General features: G+C 47.8%; 2 protein-coding genes across 7 annotated transcripts in view; one reads left to right on the forward strand and one right to left on the reverse strand.

The window, feature by feature from the left end:
- LOC106808099 (fibrillin-3-like) overlaps positions 1 to 10271 on the forward strand; it is a gene marked incomplete in the record, with an annotated part of 50466 nt that overhangs the window by 10958 nt on the left and 29237 nt on the right. The window contains 12 exon segments of the mRNA XM_014810665.1: positions 487 to 609; positions 998 to 1120; positions 1589 to 1714; positions 2150 to 2281; positions 2569 to 2652; positions 3476 to 3598; positions 4233 to 4358; positions 4592 to 4714; positions 5091 to 5219; positions 5418 to 5543; positions 5886 to 5966; positions 6571 to 6648. Of these exon segments, the coding sequence (XP_014666151.1) occupies positions 487 to 609; positions 998 to 1120; positions 1589 to 1714; positions 2150 to 2281; positions 2569 to 2652; positions 3476 to 3598; positions 4233 to 4358; positions 4592 to 4714; positions 5091 to 5219; positions 5418 to 5543; positions 5886 to 5966; positions 6571 to 6648 (1374 nt within the window).
- LOC106808100 overlaps positions 6745 to 10271 on the reverse strand; it is a 9416-nt gene continuing 5889 nt past the window's right edge. Inside the window, exons 2-3 of one of the 6 annotated variants that reach the window (XM_014810670.1) lie at positions 8699 to 8950; positions 6745 to 8428 (exon numbers count right to left, since the gene is read on the reverse strand). In XM_014810670.1, the coding sequence (XP_014666156.1) occupies positions 7946 to 8428; positions 8699 to 8950 (735 nt within the window). In that variant the 3' untranslated portion in view covers positions 6745 to 7945. Of the gene's footprint in view, positions 9014 to 9244; positions 9313 to 10271 lie in introns of those variants that run through there. The other 5 variants (XM_014810671.1, XM_014810667.1, XM_014810672.1 and 2 more) reach the window with 5 other exon arrangements.

A 10271-nucleotide genomic window follows, 5' to 3' on the forward strand; every position in this document is an offset into this window, starting at 1 on the left:
ATCCGCGGGCTATAGTACTAGAGCTATAGTTACATCAGCTATTTACCACAACACATGTGTAATACAGTTTACTAGCATACACAGTCTTACACACTCTCTAGCTATAAAACACATATAGTTACACTATCTAAATACTGCAACAATAACATACAATACAGTCTGTATAGCTACACAACGTATAACGCATAATACAACTTATAACGCAGAACCATCTAGTTACTACAACACGTACGTACATTCTTTAGCTATATACGTCCCATAATGAAACTGTCTGCCTACTACGTACACTGCATATATGTATCATTTAGTTGTTCAAAACATAGAAAATCCCTAAAGCTACCACGTCAAACTTATGGCAGTTACACTCGCCTACTACTGCAGCGCCTAGTTATATACAACACCGACGTCCTATCGTAATCAGCAGACGATATTTGAACTTTTTTTTGTCTAACGGATGCTCATTCCGTACGGTTGATATTTTGACAGACGAGAACGAGTGCGTGACGCGCAACAACGACTGCCACCCAAACGCCGTCTGTCACAACCGGCCGGGAGGTTTCGACTGCGTGTGTAGCAGAGGTTACGAGGGCGACGGAAAACAATGCAAAGGTAAGGCCCGCCACACGGTCGCCTGGCAACCACATGCGCGCCATCTATCGTTCAAATATAATACGAACAGATGCGTACGTAGCACGCAGCGTGCGATGCATTGTACATCAAGTGTTCGTGAATATATCGGCGTTTGTTATGTGGTATTTATTGATGCATTTAAATAAGTAATCGATCATTCTACGGTAACGCCAACGTCAGCTCGTTGATCAAGAAGCTTTGCTAGGCGAGGCCCGTTACTGAGACCAAAGTAACAGATTCTGTCGCTCCATGGGACACAATTTAGGAGCTAGATTGATGAAAATATATTGCAATATACATTATTTATTTAACGATGTTTGTTTGTTTGTATGTTTGTTTTAACGGTCTACATTGCGTTTCTTTGCAGATTTGGATGAATGCACGACAGGTGTCGCTGTATGCGACATCAACGCTGTCTGCTTGAACACAGACGGTAGCTACAACTGTCAATGCGTCACCGGTTACGATGGCAACGGAGTCACCTGCAACGGTACGTACGCGTCGACCCTACTCCCCGGTAGATGGCGCACCACTCACCTAATTTCTAATTTTCGCAACTTTGCGGATTTCGCTGACCGACGGCGTGGCGCACTTGTTCGATCGTGTGTCTCGTACGTCATCGGTTTGCGCGCGCGTTATTGTCGTACGTCATCGGCGTATGTGCGCGCATTATTGTCGTACGTCATCGGCGTATGTGCGCGCATTATTGTCTTACGTCATCGGTCTGCGTGTGCGCGCATCATTATCGTATGTCATCGGCGTATGTGCGCGCATTATTGTCGTACGTCATCGGCGTATGTGCGCGCATTATTGTCGTACGTCATCGGCGTATGTGCGCGCATTATTGTCTTACGTCATCGGCGTATGTGCGCGCATTATTGTCTTACGTCATCGGTCTGCGTGTGCGTTATTATCATACGTCATCGGTTTGTGTGTATACATTGTCGTCTGCTCTCAGACATTGACGAGTGCGAAGCGGGAAGTCACAACTGTCATCGGGACGGCGTCTGCGTGAACACGATGGGATCTTTCGTCTGCACTTGCGCTACCGGTTTCCGTGGCGACGGCAGGGAGAACTGCACAGGTGCGTGAGGGAGAGGGGGAGGAGGTAGGGGAGGAGGAGAGGGAGGAAGAGGAAGGAGGAAAAAGGAGGGAATGAGGAAGTGGGAGGTGGGTTTGTTCGTCTGCAGCTGCGCTACCGGTTTCCGTGGCGACAGCAGGAATAACTGCACAGGTAAGTAAAGGATGGGGAGGATTGGAAGGGGGAGGGAGAGTGTGCCTTTGCGTGCGCAATAACGTGCGCACTCCCGCATTCCATTGTTTCCACCACTTCCCAACAATCCCCGCAACCCTAACCCTAACCCTAACCCTAACCCTAACCCTAACCCTAACCCTAACCCTAACCCTAACCCTTCCCAACAATCTTCCACCAAACTCCCACACTCTCCTTATATCCAAGGTTCGCTGGTATCTGGTCGCCTGGCAACCGACTAACATTCGTGTGTCGTCTGCTGCGTAGATATCGACGAGTGTTTTGAGCAGACGGACAACTGTGACGATGAGAGCCGAGCCTCCTGCTTCAACACGATCGGCAGATTCGTGTGTAACTGTATGGGACCGTACTGGACGGGAGACGGCGTCACCTGCGTCGGTAAGTGGAATCATATGGGTGTGCGGGGCGGGGTAAGGCGGGGGGATGTACGCTGGTTGTTAGAACTATCTCTCTTTCGTTATTTCTCTCTCACTCTCTTTCTTTATTTCTCTCTTTCTCTTTCTCTCTTTCTCTCTCTCACTCTCACTCTTTCTCTCTCCATCTTCTATTCTTACTCTTCTACCGAATATAGCCCACCGGATCGTTCCAGCATTGCACGACGAATGCAGAGCGATTCCCAACTACCATCATACCGTGTTGCTAACCGCACTTTCCTCTTCTTTCAGACGTGAATGAATGTCTATCAGACCCGTGTGCTGGCGGAGCAAGCTGCACAAACCTGGAAGGCGCTCCTGGATTTTCCTGCAACGGTACGTCTGCGCGCGCTCTCTCTCTCTCTCTCTCTTTTTCCGGCCTCTTCCCTCTATTACAGTGACGTCACGCTACGTCACGCGTGACGTCGTCCTCATCGATGTCGAGTTAAAACGATTAGGAGAAAAATTTTGTCATACGTTTCGAAAAAGCCTCCGAAATTGCCGTTTGTCAACGTTTATTATTAATGACGTTTTTTCATTAACGTGAATAAGTCTGACGGATACTCACTACTCATCGTCATGTCCTACCACGCCTCGGCAGAAGCAAGGAGCTAAATATAACAACGAGAGGAAGCGGATTGGCTGTGCGCTTTTCGCCTCAAGGGCGCCATCTATGGACCATAATCAGCTGAAACGGCTGTGCAGACCGAACCACTAGACAATAGAACACTAATCTGTTCTAGGGTATCTGCCGAACCCAAATTTGGGCCAGATATGGCGGCGCTTCCTCTCCTTGTTATATTTAGCTCCTTGGGCAGAAGTAGCGTACCTATACACACTAAACAGGAGTGTACGTAAACACGTAAACATGGAAACTGGTCTTCCATCCTGTATTCGCGTAGAAGCGTAGTAAGTAGTAGTTTCACCCTCCCCTTCCTCTAGTAGTTTCCTTAGTAGTTCTCCTCCCTTCCCTTTCCCCTCCCCCGACGACTCACGTATGTTTTCGTACTCGCGCACAGACTGCGACGATTCCCTCCCCTTTCCCTCCCAATTCCCAATTCCCTCCCCTTTCCCTTCCCTTTCCCTCCCAATTCCCAATTCCCTCCCCTTTCCCTTTTCCCTCTCGCGACGACTCACGTATGTTTTCGCACTCATGCAGACCGGGACGAGTGCTTGCTGGGAGAGGACAACTGTGACGTCAACGCTCGCTGTAAGAACACGGATGGCTCGTTCCAGTGCATCTGTCTGGCGGGATACTCCGGCGACGGCGTCACGTGCGTCGGTAAGCAGCGATGGGAGGAGGGGGGGGGGACAGTTGACACGATGTCTCGTTGCGGCGACGTTGTGACATGTTTCACGCGAATGTTACTTGCCTCTAGATTTAATAATATCAGGGGTTAATAATGACAAATCATTATTTGTCATTATTAACCCCTGATAATAACTCACTGTGATTTGATATAATCTGGGGTACGGAAATTATACTAGCATATATATTAGCAAGAGCTAATAATAGCAAGAGCTAATAATAAGGTATTATTAGCTCTTGATATTAGGAGTAGATAATGACAAATGGTATAATAAATATTCTGTTATTATCTACCTATGATATATTATATATATATATATATATATGCTAGTATAAAAATAGGAGCCTACCATACTAGCTGATGTTGCGACCAGTATCTGATATTAAGTACTTATATAACTAACCAAAAGTTTTTGTCGTGTGTTACGAGCGGGATACATTTCGACATTAGTCAAGGATAACATATCTACACATAATTAATTCCAATCTAACGTCTAAATTCTAGTTCTATAGTCTGCCGTGCACGTCGCGAAGCAACGACCGAGTGACGGTACGTAACCGCGTCTTTACTAACAGAGATCTTCTCTCTCTCTCATCTGCTACACAGACCAGGATGAGTGTGCCGAGGGAAGGGCAAACTGCCACGCTGCGCATGGCATATGTACGAACATTGTCGGCGGCTTCAGCTGCTCCTGTGAGGAGGGATACAAGGGCGACGGTGTCGACTGCTTCGGTGCGTACACACATAACAGTTAGATGCGCACCTGCTGTATACTTGTCTACGTACACACAAGCACACCTCTCTACACGCGCGCGCACACACACACACACACACACGCGCGCGCACACACACGCGCGCGCGCACGCACACACACACACGCACACACACAACCTCCCCCACGCGCACACACACATACGTATTAATCATTTATATTATCCTGACCACATATACGTCATATATTGCAGATATCAATGAGTGTACAGCCAGATTAGACAACTGCCCAGAAAACACTGTCTGTAGGAACCTCGATGGCTCGTTCGAATGCGAATGCAAACCCGGATACAAGCAGACAGCTAGCGGATGCGTCGGTAAGGTCGCCCCTGACGAGCAGACGATGCGCTGATGACGTCGTCATTACGTCATAATCGATGACGTCATCATTCTGGAAAACGTTTTTTGTTTTTGTTTTATCAACGGTTAGACTCGCCCCGTACATCGTTGTTCTCCTTGTACGCTTAGGCACTTGTGTGCTTGGTGTCAGTCTAACCGTCAGTCTCCTGCAATGCGCTACTTTACTGCCTCCATATTTTATTGCTAAATATGGTATTATGTGTATGATATGATATCATTATATTATGTATTATACCGTATTATTATGATAGTAAACGGTGTACTTCGACACACCAATACCCTGTTTCCTCACTAATTCTCATCTCTCTCTCTCTCTCTCTCTCTCTCTCTCAGACATTGACGAGTGTCTATCAAACACGGACGACTGTCACGTGCTTCTGGCCACGTGTACGAACACCGAGGGCAGCTACGTGTGCACGTGCATCACCGGATACACCGGAAACGGAAGGGACACCTGCCAAAGTAAGTGTGCGCCCCCTAGTGTCAGCGATCAATCCACGACACGACAAAACGGAAACATGCAGTATCGGATATGACGCATGAAAAACGTGACGTCACGCGACGACATTCGCGACGATGAAAAAGGCGAGAAGGAAAGCGAGCGCGAGGCGAACGCAGAGCGGGAAACCCAGGCTAACGTGAATCCTTCCCTCCCTGCAGATATCAACGAGTGTGAACTGGGAATACACAATTGCGACCGCAATGCCGCCTGTCTGGACGATCCACCAGGCAGCTTTCACTGCGTGTGTAAGCGCGGGTGGGAAGGAAATGGTGTCATATGCACAGGTAAGATGCGAACACACGAAAGAGATTTAGAGCGTGTGAGAGTGTGATGTGAAAGAGAGAGAGAGAGAGAGAGAGAGAGAGAGAGAGAGAGAGAGCAAGAACGAAAGAGAACAAAAAGACTGAGTGAGAAAGAAAGACAGCGAAACAGAGAGAGGGGGCGAGAGGGGGAGAAAGAGAGAGAGAGGGAGGGAGAGAGAGAGAGAGGGAGAGAGAGAGAGAGAGAGAGAGCGCGCGAGAGATGGAGGAAACCTTTGACCACTGACCTCTGACCTCTGACAGGGGTGTCCACCCGAATGTCGCATCATCTACGTACTCACGCTTGTTTCTCTTGCATGCTTGCAGACATCGATGAGTGTGCGCGAGGCATGTGTGGCGCCAACGCTGAGAACTGCATGAACCTCGAAGGCAGCTTCTCCTGTAACGGTACGTGCTCACCGCTCATATAACACCTCTGAAACTACCTATGTGCCAATTTTCATAATTTTGTCAAAAAGTGCACACTTATATCCCTACTCTGTACTGCTCCTGTACTAGTAGTATAGCGGGTACATGTAATATATGTTGATTATTAATATACGACTATTACACTCCTTATCAGTGCTTTGTGAAGGGCTTCGAACCTCGTTGGACAAATGAAATTAGTTTTAAGAATAGTAGTTCTAACATTTACTTTTTCTCGTAGACCGGACCTCTATGCAATGCGTGTCAGAAATTTGTAACTTTACCATGTTTCTGCCAACAGTCTAAGAGACAAAGTTAGTGTTAAGACTCATTTTGAAACTGATTTTGTTTCTAACAACGGCCCCCCCCCAGAATATTGTTCCTAGGGCTAGTTCGATCTCATTTCCGCCAATCAGGACACGCCCTGTTACAGCAGGCAGTGCTATTAGACATCGTGTCCTCTTGCGTATCAGCAGGAACTGGGAAGCTGTCTAAACAGTAGGTGGCACTGCATGCAATGTTGTGAGTGTCACCGGGGACCCCCCTATCTTTAATATATGTGTGTTTACCTGTGTTCTCGTTGCAGCCATCGTTACCGAGACGTCGCCACAGCCGCTAGGGCCAGACGACGCCATTATCGTCAACGTGACTGGCCCTGTGGAAGGTAAGCTCCTTCCCCTCCTCCTCCTTCTCCTCTTCCTTCTCCTCCTCCTCCTCCTCCTGCTCCGTCTCTCCACTCCATCTAACACACCGCCATCTGCGTCCACTGCCAAGATGGCGGAAACGCGAGGGAATTTTTTCACAGGTTTTCTTTCAGGTGTCGATAGTGGATTGTTGCTCGATTATGTGTGGGTAAGGAAGTTTGGGTGTTCGCAGGAGAATGGTAACAGCACGAAGAAGAAGGGGAAGGTAAAGTAGCGCTGATAGATAGCTATAAGTGCCGCGCAGCGCTGAGTGCGGGCGAGAAAGGAGAGAAGAAAGAGGCGCAACGAAGAGAACACGCATACAGCTTCGTGCGAAACGCGAGAATTTTAGACACCAGCACCACACAAGACACATCGCTCCGGTGTGCGTGCATGCCTTACATGATCCGATTAAGATGGTTAATACATGGGTTAGGTGCATGTTTTTATGTGGGGAAAAACTGCACACGCACGCACATGCGCTCACGCGCGCTGTAGCACTAGCACACACGCTGCTGCAAGGAAATGACACCGGTCACGTGATACAAGATGGATTATGTCGATAGAACGACAGACAGATAGACAGACGGACAGACAGACATACACGCGATTTGTTAGGCACATAGATATGAGAAATATAGCACGAGAGAGAATCGTGGCTGAACCCGCGAGGCAAGGTAACGTATTCCGACTCAGGGCAGCAATGTTGTTTTGTTGATTTGTATTTGCATTTCGTTATTTTGTGGGTTAATTTGCATTACACTAACACGGTTTGCATTGTTTTGCTTTGATTCCTTTAAGCTATTTTGTCGATTCATTTAGTTACTTTTATTGATGATTTGCTTTGCAATAGTTACAGTTTTTGTTCATTTTTGTTAAACGTCTTCTGGCCTGATGCGGTGGATAGAGATTTTAATTTGGCGTTTGTATTAACTTACATTATCTTAATTGAATTATTTACATTATTTCATTTAATAACAGTTTCATTCGCGTTTATTTTGCTATTTTCTGCTTATATAAATAACGAATTTACTTTCTACTTTACGCATTAACACGGTATCGCTTTTGCAGCGGGCATTTCGGTTTTTCCTTTTTCCTTATTTCGCTTTTGATTTTTTTTTTCGCCCTTAGCTACGGTACCGGACAGAGAAACCGACACAACACCGTTGCCGGTAACGGAAGTCGGTAGAGAGACCGTCACCTTGACCACGTCAGCTGTCACCGACAGCACTAACACGTCTAGCCAGTCACCTCCCACTGACACCGCCACAGACACCGCTAGCACGAGCCCAGCCACTGATTCCACTCCAGCCCCGTCCAGCCAGCGCCCCGTGTCCACGCCCACTCGGCCAGAGGTCGATGATCAGAAATTGTCCACGGTTGGTAGCGTAACGACAGATGCTGTGACGTCACAGACTCAAAGTGACGAAACTGAAACACCGGAACTGGTGACGTCACAGTCATCAACTGTAGCTCCGGGAACACAAAAACCTGTGACATCACAGCCATCAACAGAGGCTCCGGTAACAATGGAACCTGTGACATCACAACCATTGACAGATGCTCCAGGAACACAAGAACCTGTGACATCACAACCATTAACAGATGCTCCAGGAACACAACAACCTGTGACGTCACAGCCATCAACAGAGGCTCCGGCAACAACAGAACCTGTGACATCACAGCCACCAACAGAGGCTCCGGTAACAATAGAACCTGTGACATCACAGCCACCAACAGAGGCTCCAGGAACACAACAACCTGTGACATCACAGACATTAACAGAATCTCCTGGAGCGCAAAAAACTGTGACATCCCAGCCATCGACTGAGGCTCCGGTAACAACAGAACCTGTGACATCACAGCCACCAACAGAATCTCCCAGAACGCAAGAAACTGTGACATCACAGCCATCGACTGAGGCTCCAGAAACACAACAACCTGTGACATCACAACCACCGACAGAGGCTCCAGTAACAACAGAACCTGTGACATCACAGACATCAACAGAGGCTCCAGTAACAACAGAACCTGTGACATCACAGCCACCAACAGAATCTCCCAGAACGCAAGAAACTGGGACATCACAGCCATCGACTGAGGCTCCAGAAACACAACAACCTGTGACATCACAACCATCAACAGAGGCTCCAGTAACAACAGAATCTGTGACATCACAGCCACCAACAGAATCTCCCAGAACGCAAGAAACTGGGACATCACAGCCATCGACTGAGGCTCCAGAAACACAACAACCTGTGACATCACAACCATCAACAGAGGCTCCAGTAACAACAGAATCTGTGACATCACAGCCACCAACAGAATCTCCCGGAACGCAAAAAGCTGTGACGTCACAGCGCCATCGACTGAGGCTCCCAGAAACACAACAACCTGTGACATCACAACCATCACAGAGCTCCAGTAACAACAGAATCTGTGACATCACAGCCACGCAACAGAATCTCCCGGAACGCAAAAAAGCATGTGAGCGTCAGCAGCCATTAACTGGTGCTCCAGAAATAACGAAACCTGTGACATCACAGCCATCAACAACATCTCCAGGAACACAAGAACCTGTGACGTCACAACCACCAACAGAGGCCCCGGTAACAACGGAATCTGTGGCATCACAGCCATCGACAGAGGCTCGCAGGAACACAAGAACCTGTGACGTCACAATCACGCAACAGAGGCCCGCGTGTAACAACAGAATCTGTGACATCACAGCCATCAACAGAGGCCGCAGGAACACAGGAACCTGTGACACCACAGCTCCAACAGAGTCCGCCAGGAACACAGGAACCAGTGACGTCACAGACGCCGACTGAATCTCCAATTTAACTACCGTTGGATAATAAGCATTGGGCCTCTACCGGAGCAAATCTAACTGATTTGAAATTAACAAATACGCCAATTGCCCACTCCAGCACGATATTCTTACTGATGACAACGCGTGCAACGCCCAGTCAGTCTTACCAACAACCTTTAGCAGGTAGATTAAATATTCCACTGGATAGATTCCTGTCCTAAGATTATCCTAATGTTCGCCGGTTCCAAATTCCTGCTCCATCCTTGCTACAGCATGATTTTTTTTTCGTTCTCGCTTTATACTCTACCTTTATACACTATCAAATTCTTGAATATTTATTTGCCACAATTTGCGTCTTTCATTCAATTTCATCCAGCTCGCTACCACACCGATGTTATTTACCTCTATTTCTTCATCATTTCTTTGCTCGATTTACTTTCCATCTTTTTTTTCTAACTAGATGGCTACGCGTAGTACTAGGTCGAGCTGTAGACGACGCTCATACAGCGTTAGAAAGGAAGATATCAGGCTCGAGCCACGTATCGATGAATCTCGATTATACTAACCGATCAGTCAACAACCACTCCGGAACGCACCCGGCGACAATAACCAATTGGATAACAGTCCACGTGACGTCACGGACGACAACGAAGGAAACCGCGCGCAGCCTAGGGAACAGATCGACCCGCGCCACCCCGGAGCGTGTCCAATCAGCGTGAAGCAGTGGACGCGATTGACAGCAACCAGACATTGCTCGCTGTGTTATCGCGGACGCAATACGCGAGCGAGATA

The sequence above is a fragment of the Priapulus caudatus genome, unplaced genomic scaffold (genome assembly GCF_000485595.1).
Source record: "Priapulus caudatus unplaced genomic scaffold, Priapulus_caudatus-5.0.1 Scaffold253, whole genome shotgun sequence".
In the NCBI taxonomy this organism is placed as follows: Eukaryota; Metazoa; Priapulida; class Priapulimorpha; order Priapulimorphida; family Priapulidae; genus Priapulus; species Priapulus caudatus.